General features: G+C 45.6%; 1 protein-coding gene across 1 annotated transcript in view; it reads left to right on the top strand.

The window, feature by feature from the left end:
- LOC142246683 (uncharacterized) overlaps positions 1 to 15,681 on the top strand; it is a 232,881-nt gene extending 217,200 nt beyond the window's left edge. The window contains exon 10 of the mRNA XM_075319749.1: positions 13,635 to 15,681. Within this exon, the coding sequence (XP_075175864.1) occupies positions 13,635 to 15,681 (2,047 nt within the window). The remainder of the gene's footprint in view (positions 1 to 13,634) is intronic.
- Positions 15,682 to 17,145: the final 1,464 nt, after the last annotated feature.

Below are 17,145 nucleotides of genomic sequence, written 5' to 3'. Positions count from 1 at the left end.
ATACTTCTTAGAGAGACATTGTTCCTGGCCATGAAATTTATTGCCTTGAGGTGGATGGGGAGGTTCAAATCCAACTGTGCAAGCCTGGATTAAACTGGTTAACTCGATAATTCCATATTAGCGGGTGGTATATTTTAATAGAGGACATCCGGAAAAATTCAGGAAAATTTGGGATATGCGGAACTCCTCCCCCGGCACACTCGAAGAAGCCTCAGGTTGATTACTGTTACAATAATAGATTCATACTCGGTATTGGATAATGAAGCGCATTCCAGTGGCATAGCTAGGCGTATAGAATAGGAATAGTTATTGTTACTAATTTTCGTTTTCTTTAGGTTTAGAGATTACAGATTACATTGATTAAAATTGACTACATGCTATATATATCAGTATGTACTGGCAGGATCAGTGTTGTAGCATGCAGTTGACAAGGTCGACAGAGGTGCAGATAGTGCTATGAAAATCTTATTACCTTATCCGTTAATGTTACTATTTGTTCATGCTATTGACAGATATTCCTGGAAAGTACTTGAGTAATGCTATGTGTGATTTATTCTGTACCACATGTTTTTGGAATTAATAAAACGAAGTTAAAAATAAGAATAGATAGAGGGATAGATAGATAGAGTCCCTGTGAGCACACGCTGCAGTACTCCCCAGCGGTAGTGTGTTCACATTACCGGCCGTGGGAAATGACCTCTAATTACCTCTGCTGTCTCGTTGCAAGGCTGCATTCAGTAGTGTGTCAGTCGCGGCTGGATGCAAGCATCGTAGGACGTGGATTACGTCGGAGCTGTGTGTTTGGGAGGGGTTAATAAAATGGTGAAACAGGGGCTTTTTGTGTTTTATTTAAAATAAAGGATTTTTCGGTGTGTGTGTGTGTGTTTTTCACTTTACTTAGGGGTTGATCTGTGACACCATGGACTAGCCAGGGGGTCACAGATAGGCCCTTGCACAACACCTGTCCCCCAAAAAGGTTCCATCAGTCACCAAAAACCCTGAGTCACCCCCATCTGTACCAGACATCCACACCCGGGGGCGGAGTCAGGCAGCTGGCAACGCCCACCGAGGAGGATTGATGGGCAGAGGAGGGGAAAAACAGACAGTTAGAGTTACAGGAGTAGTAAGTTGTGAGTGGACAGTGGAGAGGAGAGTTGAGAGTCGAGCAGTCTGTCAGGGCCTAGGTTGGAGCCTAGGGACCCTGTGGCCAGGAAACAGGCGGTGGTGGCCATCTGCAGGAAGCCAGGAGTAGAACCGGCGGAACTGTCAAGGCACCGGGGCAGGGTTGCAGCCCGCCGGTACCGAATCGGGGAGTCAAACCGAAACCGGAGCACCAGGAAAGGGTACTCAGACCCCGTACAAGGCCCAGAAGCAACTGGACCAAGTCAAATTTACTGATTGCGGTCTGGATTATAGGTCCATTCCCACCCCAAGTCCCGAGAGAAGGCAACAGCCCACCGAGGGGGATAGGAGGCCACCGCCCAGGCACCAAGATCCCACGGGCCAGCGCCTGTGGGCAAAAGGGTTCCTCCGGCATCTGCAAGTCGGGGAGCGGACTACCGGTGTTCAGGCATAGTAGTCACACAGTTAACAGAGGTGCAGGGAAAAGACAACGCCATCAACCCGAGTAGGGGGAACCACGCAGCCGGCTACGGGCACTGACCACCATCCCGTTTTTGGTTTACCAATGACTCAAGTGTGTTTCCTCAGAGTGAGTACACCAGTGCCCTCAGGCACAGCACCGCGCTACGCCGCCCTGCCCTGCACCCCACCGGCAGCCTCATCATCACCACCCCAGCGGGCCCCGGGACCCACATCCCCTACCCACGGAGGGGTCAACACCTAGCTGCGCCACAACACCGCACCTGGGAGCCCCCACCATCACCAGCAGCGGTAGTGCCAACCATCACCACGACCCGTGCGTGGAGTCACGAACAATCTCTATAGCGGCCCCGGCCGCGCACCCACCCGATCACCAAAACAACCCCCCTTCACAGAGTGATGTGACCCCGGGTCTGGGGACGCTCGAGCCACCGACACACACCCGAGCCCGGACCCGAGCGGCTCGGCAGCAGCAGCCGAGCGCGGAGCAGTACACATCATGTCAGCTGTCTCAAAGATGCTGCCATGATCAAGCCTGGACTTAGTGGTGGCGATCCGCCGCCATTAACTCCTTATATTACCCTGATTGCCACCGCATCACGGCAACAGGAAGAGCCGGGGACACTCCGGTACTGCCGCATAATGGATGTGACAGTCCCGGGGCAGCTGCGGACTGATATTCTCGGCTGCGGGAGGGGGGCGACATGAACCGTGGCCCTCGCCCTCCCCAGCCTGAGAATACCGGGCCGCCACTATGTTTACCTTGGCTGGACGGTAAAAATACGACGGAGCCCACGTGTTTTTTTTTATCTATATGTCTATTTTATTTGTATGTGTATTCTATACAGTTAGGTCCAGAAATATTTGGACAGTGACACAATTTTCGCGAGTTGGGCTCTGCATGCCACCACATTGGATTTGAAATGAAACCTCTACAACAGAATTCAAGTGCAGATTGTAACGTTTAATTTGAAGGTTTGAACAAAAATATCTGATAGAAATTGTAGGAATTGTACACATTTCTTTACAAACACTCCACATTTTAGGAGGTCAAAAGTAATTGGACAAATAAACCAAACCCAAAAAAAAATTTTTTATTTTCAATATTTTGTTGCGAATCCTTTGGAGGCAATCACTGCCTTAAGTCTGGAACCCATGGACATCACCAAACGCTGGGTTTCCTCCTTCTTAATGCTTTGCCAGGCCTTTACAGCCGCAGCCTTCAGGTCTTGCTTGTTTGTGGGTCTTTCCGTCTTAAGTCTGGATTTGAGCAAGTGAAATGCATGCTCAATTGGGTTAAGATCTGGTGATTGACTTGGCCATTGCAGAATGTTCCACTTTTTTGCACTCATGAACTCCTGGGTAGCTTTGGCTGTATGCTTGGGGTCATTGTCCATCTGTACTATGAAGCGACGTCCGATCAACTTTGCGGCATTTGGCTGAATCTGGGCTGAAAGTATATCCCCGTACACTTCAGAATTCATCCGGCTACTCTTGTCTGCTGTTATGTCATCAATAAACACAAGTGACCCAGTGCCATTGACAGCCATGCATGCCCATGCCATCACGTTGCCTCCACCATGTTTTACAGAGGATGTGATGTGCCTTGGATCATGTGCCGTTCCCTTTCTTCTCCAAACTTTTTTCTTCCCATCATTCTCGTACAGGTTGATCTTGGTCTCATCTGTCCATAGAATACTTTTCCAGAACTGAGCTGGCTTCATGAGGTGTTTTTCAGCAAATTTAACTCTGGCCTGTTTATTTTTGGAATTGATGAATGGTTTGCATCTAGATGTGAACCCTTTGTATTTACTTTCATGGAGTCTTCTCTTTACTGTTGACTTAGAGACAGATACACCTACTTCACTGAGAGTGTTCTGGACTTCAGTTGATGTTGTGAACGGGTTCTTCTTCACCAAAAAAAGTATGCGGCGATCATCCACTGTTGTCATCCGTGGACGCCCAGGCCTTTTTGAGTTCCCAAGCTCACCAGTCAATTCCTTTTTTCTCAGAATGTACCCGACTGTTGATTTTGCTACTCCAAGCATGTCTGCTATCTCTCTGATGGATTTTTTCTTTTTTTTCAGCCTCAGGATGTTCTGCTTCACCTCAATTGAGAGTTCCTTAGACCGCATGTTGTCTGGTCACAGCAACAGCTTCCAAATGCAAAACCACACACCTGTAATCAACCCCAGACCTTTTAACTACTTCATTGATTACAGGTTAATGAGGGAGACGCCTTCAGAGTTAATTGCAGCCCTTAGAGTCCCTTGTCCAATTACTTTTGGTCCCTTGAAAAAGAGGAGGCTATGCATTACAGAGCTATGATTCCTAAACCCTTTCTCCGATTTGGATGTGAAAACTCTCATATTGCAGCTGGGAGTGTGCACTTTCAGCCCATATTATATATATAATTGTATTTCTGAACATGTTTTTGTAAAAAACTAAAATAACAAAACTTGTGTCACTGTCCAAATATTTCTGGACCTAATTGTATGTCTGTGTCTGTGTGTGAGTGCGATATGTGTGTGTTCTATGTCTGTGATGTGTGTGTGTTTACTCTGCTCTGCTTCCTCTTCCTGTCATAATAACATCACTTCCCTGCAAACTGCAGGGCAGCGATGAACATTATGTACCAAAACTGCAAAATACCGCAGGGAATAACGCAGGAAAACGCAATGAAACCGCGCAGAATTTGCTGCCTGCGTTATTCCCTGCGGGATTTCACGATTACATTGCAGTCAATGGAGTGAAATGCCGCATCAACGTGCGGAAAAGAAGTGACATGCAATTCTTTTTGCTGTGGGAATCCCGCAGCAAAACATGCAGCTGTCAAAATCCGCATATTGCGCACAGCATTTTTTTCCCCATAGGTTTTGCTGGTGAATCACTGCAGAGATGTTACGAACATAACATGCAGCGAAACATGCTGCAAAACCGCAGGAAATCCGCGGCAAAAAACGGCAAGTGCGCACAGGGCCTTAAACTCAGAAATGTTGGGCTACTGAAAAGTCTGTACAGTAAATGCCTCAATACTTGGTCGGGGCTCCTTTTGCATGTTTTACTGCATCAATGTGGCGTGGCATGGAGGCGATAGGGCTATGGCACTGCTGAGGTGTTATGGAAGCCCAGGTTGCATTGATAGCTGCCTTCAGCTCGTCTGCATTGTTGGGTCTGGTGTATCTCATCTTCCTGTTGACAATACCCCATAGATTCTCAATGGGATTTATGTCAGGCCAGTTTGCTGGCCAATCAAGCCCAGTGATACTGTCGTTAGTAAACCAGGTTTTGGTATTGGTACTTTTGGCAGTGTCGACAGGTGCCAAGTCCTGCTGGAAACTGAAATTTCAATCTACAAAAAGCTTTTCGGCAGAGGGAATCATGAAGTGCTTTAAAATTTCCTGGTAGATGGCTGCGCTGACTTTTCTCTTGATAAAACACAGTGGAGCTACACCAGCAGATGACATGGCTCCCCAAACCATCACTGATTGTGGAGACTTCACACTAGACCTCAAGCAGCTTGGATTGTGGCCTCTCCACTCTTCCTCCAGACTCTGGGACTGCGATTTCCAAATGAAATGTAATATTAAAGCCTGCTTTACACAAGTCGACTGATCGTGCGATTTCACGATCGATCGTACCCGCCCCCCGTCGTTTGTGCGTCACGGGCAAATCGCTGCCCATGTCGCACAAAGTTGTTAAACCCCCGTCACACGTACTTACCTGCTGTGCGACCTGGCTGTGGGCAGCGAACGTCCACTTCCTGAACGGAGAGGGACGTTCGGCGTCGCAGCAACATCACACAGCCGCCGGCCAATAGAAGCGGAGGGGCGGAGATGAGCGTAAACATCCCGCCCACCTCCTTCCTTCCACATAGCTGGCTGGAGCCGCGGGACGCAGGTAAGCTGTGTTCATCGTCCCCGGGGTGTCACACGGAGCGGTGTGTGCTACCCCGGGTATGATGAACAACCGGTGCCATTTTAATTAAATAATTTTTTAAAACTGAGCGACGAATAAAAGACTCACGATTTGTGAGCGATACTGCGTCGCTCAGAGGTGTTACACGAGACGACGTCGTGAACGATGCCGGATGTGCATCACGAAAACCGTGACCCGGACGATGCATCGCACGATCGGTCGTCTCGTGTAAAGCCCGCATAACTTTCATCTGAAAACAACACCTTGTCAACAGTCCAGTTCTTTTTCTCCTTGGCCTAGATAAGACGCTTTTGGTGTTGTCTATTGGGCATGAGTGGCTTGACACAAAGAATCCGACAGTTGTAGCCCATGTCCTAGATACGTCTGTATGTGTTGAAGCACTGACTCCAGCAGCAGTCCACTCCTTGTGAATCTCCCCCAAATTCTTGAATGGCCTTTTCTTAACAATCCTATCAAGGCTGCGGTTATCCCGGTTGCTTGTGCACTTTATTCTACCACACTTTTTCCTTCCACTTAGCTTTCCATTGATATACTTGGATACAGCACTCTTTGAACAGACAGTTCTTTAGCAATACCCTTCTTGTGGAGTGTGTAAATGACTGCCTTCTGGACACCTGTCAAATCAGCAGTCTTCTCCATGATTGTTTAGCCGACTGAACAAGACCAAGGCGGCCTTTACACGTTGCGACATCGCTAGCAATTGCTAGCAATGTCCAGCGCAATAGCACCCGCCCCCGTTGCACATGCGATATGTTGTGATTGCTGCCGTAGCGAACATTATCGCTACGGCAGCTTCACACGCACATACCTGCTCAGCGACGTTGCTGTGACTGCCGAACTATCCCTCCTTCAAGGGGGAGGTGCGTTCAGCGTCACAGCGACGTCACAAATCGGCCGACCAATAGAAGTGGAGGGACGGAGATGAGCGGCACGTAACATCCCGCCCACCTTCTCCCTTCCGCATTGCCGTCGGGACGCAGGTAAGGAGATATTTGTCGCTCCTGCGGGTTTACACACAGCGATGTGTGGTGCTGCAGGAACGACAAACAACATCGTACCTACGGCCGAACCAACATTATGGAAATGAACGACGTTACACAGATCATTGATATTGTACACTTCTGTGCTTGTTCATCGTCGCACCTAGGATTTACACATTGCGATGTCGCTACTGGCGCCGGATGTGCGTCACTAACGACGTGATCCCGACGATATATCGGTAGCGTTGTCGCAACGTGTAAAGCCTCCCTTAGGGACCATTTTAAATGCTGACGAAGATTTGCAGGTGTTTTGTGGTAATTATTCTAATTTTCTGAGATAATTACTTTTGAGTTTTCATTGGCTGTAAGCCATTATCAGCAACATTAACAGAAATAAACACTTGAAATAGATCCCTCTGTGTGTAATGACTCTATATATTATATGTGTTTCCCTTTTTGTATTGAATTAGTGAAATTAACTGATTGATGATATTCTAATTTATTGAGATGCATCTGTAATTTCCATAGCACACAGTGGGGTATTCAATATGAATATCTAATTATTATTTATTATTCAAGCACAGCCCAGGCTACAGACATGCAAGTCATAATGTTACTGCAGACATATAAATATATATATTATATATATATATATATATATATATATACTGTATATGCATTGGTAAGCAGTCTTGCAAGTACCTCTGCTGTACCTTGGCTGGTTATTAAAAATAGAGGGGATCACACGTTTAATATTGAATTACTTGATTCAATCTTCCCCAAAAAATGATGTGGCATTCCCCCCCAATTTCATATCCAGGACAGGTACAGCAGCAGCTGTCAGCTGTACCTTGGTTGGTTTTCAAAAATAAAGGGGAGATCCCACTCTTATTTTTTTAATTATTTGATTTAAATAAAAAAAGAATGACGTGGGGTGCCCCTGATTTTTGGTTTCAAATACTGATGTAAAATACTAACCAAATACTGAACGTTTGAGCATGGCCTAAGCATCCATTACACAGGCAAATTGTAATGCTGCCACCAGGGGGAGCCAGAGCTCTATAGCAGACGACACTACACAGAGCAATGAGAACCAGGAAGGAAATCCACAGCGTTCTCATGCACTGCCTAATCAGCACAGCTGAGAGGCAGAACTGCAGGGTATGTGAGGAATAGTCAGACAGGCTGGGTCAAACACCGTACGGGCAGAAGCAGGACCGGAGGAGCGAGCAGAAGCGAAGTCAAAGTCAGGCTAATGTCAGTACTGGAGGAAGGAACCGAGTGGGGAAATAGGAGGGGAGACACAGGACAGGGGGGACGACCAGGGGACAGAACACAGACAAGGGCACGGGGGCACAGGAACAGACAGATCAGGATATCACTCACAGGACCAGCAATCACAGGCAAAGCAGAGCTAAGCTTATAGCCGGCGCTGGTTCACTGGAAGTGTCAGCTTTTAAGGCATCCAGGGGCCGGAAGTGAAGCCCGAGAGAAGGCTCCGCCCCCTAGCCATGTGGATAGGGAGGCGAATCATGACAGTACCCCCTCTTCAAGGGGGGGCCACCGGACCCCCAGGCTTCCCAGGATACTTTCGGTGGAAAGCCGCAATTTACCGATCGGCCCGCACGGATCGAGCTGGCACCCAGGACCGGTCCTCCGGACGGTAACCCTTCCAATGAATCAGATACTGGAGGGAACTACGAACCCAACGAGAGTCGATAATACGCTGAATTTCGTACTCGTCCTCACCGTCCACCAGTATCGGAGCCGGAGGGGTCTGAGAATCCACCACTGAAGGAACAAATGGCTTAAGCAAGGAGGTATGAAACACATTGGGAATACGCAAGGTCTGGGGCAGTTGCAACCGAAAGGCCACCGGGTTGATCACTTCGATGATCTCATAGGGCCCTATAAACTTAGGACCCAACTTAGCAGATGGAACCCTTAGCCTGATATTCCGAGTGGACAACCACACTTTGTCCCCCACCTGAAAGGGGGGTCCCAGAGAACGGCGTTTGTCCGCTTGGCGTTTCTGGGACTGTTGAGCCGTTACGATGCACCGCCGTACCTCCTTCCACACCTCCCCCAGATGCTGAACGATGGAGTCGGCCCCTGGACACCCCGAATCCACTCTAGAGAAGGTCCCGAAGTGAGGGTGAAACCTGTAATTACAGAAGAAGGGAGAAGTTCCCGTAGACTGATGGACTCTGCTATTGAATGCAAACTCCGCAAGGGGCAAAAACGTACACCAATCCTCCTGCTGAGCAGAAACCAAGCACCGCAGGATTTGCGCAAGGCTCTGATTCGTCCTTTCCGTGTGCCCATTGGACTCGGGATGATAGGCGGATGAGAAGGACAACTCAATTCCCAACCGCCTGCACAAGGCCCTCCAAAACCGAGAAATTAATTGTACCCCCCTGTCAGACACAATATTCAGGGGCAACCCATGTAACCGAACCACCTGGTCAATAAAGTGGTTGGCAAGGGCCGCAGCAGAAGGTAGACCGGAGAGGGGAACAAAATGTGCCTGTTTACTAAAACGATCCACCACCACCCAGATCACAGTCATACCATTTGAGACAGGGAGGTCCGAAAGGAAATCCATGGACAAGTGGGTCCATGGTCTTTCAGGAACAGGTAATGGAACCAGTTCCCCAGCCGGCCACTTACGACATACCTTAGCACGGGCACATGTAGCACAGTCAGACACAAACCGAGCAACATCTGAGTGAAGAGATGGCCACCAAAACAGTCGAGCAACAGCCCTGCGAGTGGCTGTAACTCCAGGATGGCCACTAAGTACGGACTCATGGAACTCTTGAAGTACCCGTAACCGGAGGTGCAAAGGGACAAACAGTTTAGTGTCTGGAGCGGAAGATGGCGCTGAGGACTGGGCCTCCCTGACCTCAGCCTCTAACTCGGACGACAAGGCAGCGACCACCACCCCTCGTGGAAGAATGGAGGAAGGAGGCCCTGGAGGTGACACCGGGTCCAAACTACGAGACAGTGCATCTGCCCTCACGTTTTTAGACCCCGGACGAAAAGTAATACAAAAATGAAATCTAGAAAAGAAAAGAGCCCACCTCGCTTGTCGAGGCGTCAGTCTCTTGGCGGACTCGATATACGGGAGGTTTATATGATCAGTGATGACAGTAATACGGTGAACAGCACCCTCCAAAAAATGCCTCCATTCTTCGAATGCCAACTTTACCGCCAATAATTCATGGTTACCCACATCATAGTTCCTCTCAGCCGGAGTGAATTTCTTGGAGAAGAACGCACATGGTCGCAGATTAGTCAGAGTAGCAGGGCCCTGAGAGAGAACAGCTCCCACCCCCACCTCTATGGCGTCCACCTCCACAACAAACGGCGCCTCGAGGTCAGGCTGTACCAGGACTGGGGCAGACATGAACCGGTCCTTTAACTCAAGAAAGGCCTGGACAGCCGTTTGCGACCAGTTCTGCAGATCCGCCCCTTTCCATGTAAGGTCAGTCAATGGCTTGGCAATTTGAGAGAACCCCTTAATGAACTTTCGATAATAATTTGCGAAGCCCAAAAAGCGTTGTAGTGCCTTGATATCCCTGGGTTGCACCCAATCCACGATAGCCTGCACCTTTCCTGGGTCCATTTTAAACCCATCACGAGAAAGGAGTAACCCAAGGAAGGCTATTTCCTGAACAGAGAAAACACATTTTTCAAGCTTGGCAAACCGATGGTTATCACGCAATCTCTGTAATACTGAGTGAACATGCATAATATGCGTATCTCTATCGGCAGAATAAATCAAAATGTCATCGAGATAGATGACCACAAAACGACCAAGAAAATCAGAGAAGATATCGTTGATGAAATTTTGAAACACCGCAGGGGCATTTGTTAGACCAAAAGGCATCACCAAATTCTCAAATAACCCCTCTGACGTCAGAAAGGCAGTTTTCCACTCATCCCCTTCTCTAATACGGATAAGATTATAGGCCCCCCTGAGATCTAGTTTGGTAAACCACCGGGCTTCAGAGAGTTGGTTGTAGAGATCAGGGATGAGTGGAAGCGGATACTTGTTTTTCACAGTAATTTTGTTTAATTCTCGGAAATCGAGACATGGCCTTAATCCTCCGTCCTTCTTCTTTACAAAAAAGAACCCAGCAGCCACAGGGGAAGAAGAAGGACGGATATGCCCTTTACGTATACTATCAGATATGTATGATTTCATAGCAGCCCTTTCTGGACCCGAGAGATGATATAAACGGGCCTTGGGCAATTTGGTATTGGGAAGTAAATCGATGGCACAGTCATATGGGCGATGAGGCGGCAAAACCTCGGCCTTTGTTTCCGAGAATACGTCTCCGTAGTCCCTCAGATATTCCAGAAGACCCTCAGGACTTACGGAGAACACAGGTACAGATTGTAAACACCTTTTATGACAAGCAGGACTCCATTTGACTATGGTACGACACTCCCAATCAATAACGGGATTATGTAACCTTAACCATGGATACCCCAACACTAATCCAGCAGGGAGATTGGCCATTACAAAACAAGAAATAGTTTCAGAATGCAGAGACCCGATCATCAGAGTAAATTTTTCTGTAGCAAACCGAATGAGGTTTTGAGGCAGCGGAGTTTTATCAATTGCCAGGAGTTGAATGGGTCCTTCTAACCTCACTGTCCCTAACTCTAACCGTTGGACCAACTCAGAGTCAATGAAGTTCATAGCGGACCCACAGTCAACAAAGGCAGTAGCAGACCAGACCGACTCCTTGACCCGGAGGTCAACATTCAGAAGTATCTTATTGGAGGAGAGGAAAGGTACCTGATAGTCTGGGCAACCTCCTCGACCGTTACCCAGACTTAGAAGTTTCCCGACAACTGTTTAGCGGAGGGGCAAGCCGGGCAGTCTTTCCTCCAGTGTCCATGGTGTCCACAATAGAAGCACAGCTTGAGATCCCGATCTTCTCCTCTCCTTCTTATCCGGACTGATGGCTCCAACTTCCATCTGTTCCATAGCCGGCAAAGAAGATGCTCTAGGTAGAGGGGGCGGAATCTCACGCATGGTTCCCCTTCTTTCCCGTAATCTGCGGTCCATACGAACTGCCTCCGTCATCGCATCATCCAAGGTGCTGGGAGGTGGGTGCAGAGCCAAAGCGTCTTTCAGGGAGTCCGAAAGACCTCTCCGGAATTGGCACCTGAGTGCAGAATCATTCCACCGCACCTCAGTGGACCACTGCCGAAACTCAGAACAATATAGCTCAGCAGTGTGGTTTACCTGAGTGAGACACATGATCCTGTCCTCAGCCACCCGTACACGGTCTGGTTCATCATATATCACCCCGAGGGAGTCAAAGAAGAGGTCAACTGAATGCCGTTCCGGGGCCGAAGGGGGTAGGGAAAACGCCCAGGTCTGGGGACCCCCTCTAAGTAACGACATGATGATCCCCACCCGCTGGGTCTCATTCCCCGAGGACCGAGGCCGGAGAGTGAAAAGAAGCCTGCAACTCTCCCTAAATGTCCGAAATAGGTTTTTCTCCCCCGAGAATTTATCGGGGAGCATCACCGTGGGTTCAGGGGAGGTCAGTTGGACATCAGTGGGACTATGCTGTCCTACGGTTTGTGAGGTAACTGCCACTGAGGTGGCCCTCGCAGAAGCAGAAACCTCACTCTGCAGAATGTTGTGTGAAGATACCAGGGTGCGATGCTCTGCAGCCAAATCCTGCACCAGCTGCGTAAGGTTGGCTACTTGCTCGCACAAAGTACTGAGTGGATCCATTACAGTCTGTTATCCTGCAAACTTGGATCCCACTACCAAGAATTAAATGGCTTTTTTTTTTTTTTCCTATGGGAGATAAAGCCTATTGGGGCCGGCTATACTGTAATGTTGCCACCAGGGGGAGCCAGAGCTCTGCAGCAGACGACACTACACAGAGCAATGAGAACCAGGAAGGAAATGCACAGCGTTCTCATGCACTGCCTAATCAGCACAGCTGAGAGGCAGAACTGCAGGGTATGTGAGGAATAGTCAGACAGGCTGGGTCAAATACCGTACGGGCAGAAGCAGGACCGGAGGAGCGAGCAGAAGCGAAGTCAAAGTCAGGCTAATGTCAGTACCGGAGGAAGGAACCGAGTGGGGAAATAGGAGGAGGGACACAGGACAGGAGGGACGACCAGGGGACAGAACACAGACAAGGGCACGGGGGCACAGGAACAGAGAGATCAGGATATCACTCACAGGACCAGCAATCACAGGCAAAGCAGAGCTAAGCTTATAGCCAGCCCTGGTTCACTGGAAGTGTCAGCTTTTAAGGCATCCAGGGGCCGGAAGTGAGGCCCGAGAGAAGGCTCCGCCCCCTAGCCATGTGGATAGGGAGGCGAATCATGACACAAATATTGGTTCCTAAAGAAAACCTGTCAGCTACATTTACATACAGATGTAGTGGTAATTTGAAGGTAAATTGTATATAAATGATCTTGGGCTGTTTTTACTAAGAGTGATTGCAGAACATCCTCTATTTACACAAAGGGGGTGATACACTGACGACAGCCATAGTTTTTGTGCTCATATAAAATATGCGATCCATGACAAATGCTTTACTCTTTGTTCCTTGATGTTTGCACTGGCCAATGATTGGGAATGAACATTAGTAAAATTGACTCTTTGTGCAATCATCACATCACGTAAATGACACTTTATTCAGTTAATAATAATTTAAGCTTGCTACATAGCTTGTAATTTGTATGTGATTTTTTTTCACTTTTCTTACATTTTCATGATTAAATGAATAAAAGTTTTATTTTGTTCAAAAATCAAATCTTATTCTTGGCAGATGGCCGTACCAGACGCTCCAAAAGACGTCCCGTGTCTTCTAATTTTAAGACAGATAATTGTAACATTGCACAAGATACATATGAAGAGTATGCCAACACCTCAGCCCCTCACATCAAAGGTCTCACACCTGATCCTTTTAAAGTGCTATTTCCTAATGCATCACAGACTGTTGAGCAAAAAGAAAGTCACAGGAGTGTGAAAAATAAAAGAGCACCCAGAAGGAAGAATCCATTATCATGTCCAGAATGTAAGAAATCTTTTACTACAAAATCTGATCTTGTTCTACATGAGAGAATTCACACAGGAGAGAAGCCATTTTCATGCTCAGAATGTGGAAAATGTTTTACAGATAAATCAAAACTTGCTAGACATGAGAGATATCACGCACGAGAAAAGCCATTTTCATGCTCAGAATGTGCAAAATGTTTTATTTCCAAATCTAATCTTGTTATACATGAGCGAAGTCACACAGGAGAGAAGCCATTTTCATGCTCAGAATGTGAGAAATGTTTTATTACGAAATTTAACCTTGTTAACCATGAGAGAATTCACACAGGAGAGAAGCCATTTTCATGCTCAAAATGTGGAAAATGTTTTACTATGAAATCTAATCTTGTTAAACATGAGCGAAGTCACACAGGAGAGAAGCCATTTTCATGTTCAGAATGTGGGAAATGTTTTACAGATAAATCAAAACTTTCTAGACATGAGAGATATCACACACGAGAAAAGCCATTTTCATGCTCAGAATGTGCGAAATGTTTTATTTCCAAATCTCATCTTGTTATACATGAGCGAAGTCACACAGGAGAGAAGCCATTTTCATGCTCAGAATGTGAGAAATGTTTTATTACGAAATCTGACCTTGTTAACCATGAGAGAATTCACACAGGAGAGAAGCCATTTTCATGCTCAGAATGTGGAAAATGTTTTACTATAAAATCTAATCTTGTTAAACATGAGCGAAGTCACACAGGAGAGAAGCCATTTTCATGTTCAGAATGTGGGAAATGCTTTAGCGAGAAATCAAAATGTGTTATACATGAGAGAAGTCACATAAGAGAGAAGAAGAAATTTTCATGCTCAGAGTGTGAGAAATGTTTTATTTACAAATCTCATCTTGTTATACATGAGAGAATTCACACAGGAGAGAAGCCATTTTCATGTTCAGAATGTGAGAAATCTTTTGCTACAAAATCTGATCTTGTTAAACATGAGAGAATTCACGCAGGAGAGAAGCCATTTTCATGTTCAGAATGTGGGAAATGGTTTTTTATCAAATCTCTTCTTGTTACCCATGAGAGAATTCACACAGGAGAGAAGCCATTTTCATGTTCAGAATGTGAAAAATGCTTTACTAGGAAATCAAGTCTTGTTAAGCATGAGAAAATTCACACCGGAGAGAAGCTATTTTCATGTTCAGAATGTGGAAAATCTTTTACAGATAAATCAAGTCTAGCTAAACATGAGCGAAATCATTCACTAGAGAAACCATTTTCATGCTCAGAATGTGATAAATGTTTTATTTACAAATCTCTTCTTGTTAGACATGAGAGAAGTCACACAGGAGAGAAGCCATTTTCATGTTCAGAATGTGAGAAATCTTTTACTAATAAATCTGAACTTGTTAAACATGAGATAAGTCACACTGGAGAGAAGCCATTTTCATGTTCAGAATGTGAGAAATGTTTTAGAGATAAATCAAGTCTTGCTAAACATGAGAGAATTCACACAGGAGAAAAACCATTTTCATGCTCAGAATGTGAGAAATGTTTTATTGAGAAATCTCAGCTTGTTATACATGAGAGAATTCACACAGGAGAGAAGCCATTTTCATGTTCAAAATGTGAAAAATGCTTTACTAGGAAATCAAGTCTTGTTAAGCATGAGAAAATTCACACCGGAGAGAAGCTATTTTCATGTTCAGAATGTGGAAAATCTTTTACAGATAAATCAAGTCTAGCTAAACATGAGCGATATCATTCACTAGAGAAACCATTTTCATGCTCAGAATGTGATAAATGTTTTATTTACAAATCTCTTCTTGTTATACATGAGAGAAGTCACACAGGAGAGAAGCTATTTTCATGTTCAGAATGTGAGAAATCTTTTACTAATAAATCTGAACTTGTTAAACATGAGATAAGTCACACTGGAGACAAGCAATTTTCATGTTCAGAATGTGAGAAATGTTTTAGAGATAAATCAAGTCTTGCTAGACATGAGAGAATTCACACAGGAGAGAAGCCATTTTCATGTTCAAAATGTGGGAAACGTTTTGGAACTCAATCACAACTTGTTAGACATCAGAGAACTCACAGCGGGAAGAAACAATTGTAACCGTTTAGTGACCAAGCCCAATGTTTTAAATCTGACATATTTTACTTTATGTGAATATTTCAGCATATGCCAGGTATTCTGAGAACTGTTTTCCTGACATGATGTACTTTCTGTAAGTAATACATTTAAATCAATGTTTTCAATTTTTTTAATTAAAAATTTGGGAAATGTTAAACAAAGGAAATATTTGCAATATTCAAAATTAGAATATGTATACTTATAAACCAAATACTAAACTACAAAAAAAAGATAAATAATATTTACCTGTCTTCTATGTCAGTATAATTTTCAAACATCCTTTTATTTTGCTACAAGGGTTTAGAGTTTAGCAGCAGATTTTAATTTAATTTTTAATTCAATGTGCAAAACTTAGTTTTTAGAGACTTACTTCGTTTTAAAGTGACTTTGATGGCTCTATGTAATGGAAAATCTCCTAAAGTGATACCATTTTAAAAATAGCAACCCTCAAAGTATATAAAACTACTTTTGTGCACACTGTCAAGTTCAGAAAGGAAGAAGTGATGTTTTTTTAAATCAAAGTTTGCAGATATTGTTTGCTTGCTCTATGTCGCATTTGCAGAGCCCCTGATGTGCCTAAACAGTGCAAACCCCCCATAAATGACCCCATTTTGAAAACTACACCCCTCAAAGAATATATCTAGAGGTGTGATGAGCACCTTGAATTCCAACTTGCTTCACAGAATTTTATAATTCTGAGCCATAGAAATAAAAAAATCCCACAAAAATGTTGCTTTATTCCGATATATGGAAAAATGGACCCAAAATCTGTCGTGCAATTTCTTCTGAGCACGCTGATGTCACGATGACTAGGGATACCAGGAAACGGGGGCTCCTAAGCTGATCCTCAGGCTGGGGAGCCCTAACTATCCCTATTCTCAGAAATATTTCAGAGCCTCCTTCCAGGCCCTTCTCCTGCCCAGCTCTGATCTTATACCCCTTATCTCAGGGGGTCTCTGGGACAGGAGTGTGAAAACCCCACAAGGAAAACTAAAACTCTGTCACACAGCGCGCACACACACACACAGGTATAAGACCATAAGAGATAAGGAGGAAAAGATGAGCAGGATGGAAACAACAAGACGACGGGTAAACTCCACATCAACATCAAACATAAAGAAACTCTTTCTCCAGTAAGTCTGGGATACCACAACACACTGACAAACGCAGTATAGACTAAAGTCAGCGTGGATAGAAAATCTCCTGCAACCTAAGAATGAGAAGGGCAGATGTGATGGGCTACCTAGGGAAACACAACTGACAACTGATGTTACTGGACATGCTACTCCACTTTCTTTATTTGTCACCCGCAAAGGTGTACGACTTGGAGATGAGGCCAGAATGAGCGTGTCTGCAAACAAGGGAAAGAAATTCAGCACTCTTGTGGTATCCAGCAAAATTGTAGAAAGGACTTCTTTATTCAAAATTCATTAAAATCCAGCATCA

The sequence above is a fragment of the Anomaloglossus baeobatrachus genome, chromosome 7 (genome assembly GCF_048569485.1).
Source record: "Anomaloglossus baeobatrachus isolate aAnoBae1 chromosome 7, aAnoBae1.hap1, whole genome shotgun sequence".
Classification (NCBI taxonomy): Eukaryota; Metazoa; Chordata; class Amphibia; order Anura; family Aromobatidae; genus Anomaloglossus; species Anomaloglossus baeobatrachus.
This window is presented reverse-complemented; position numbering and strand designations above follow the sequence as displayed.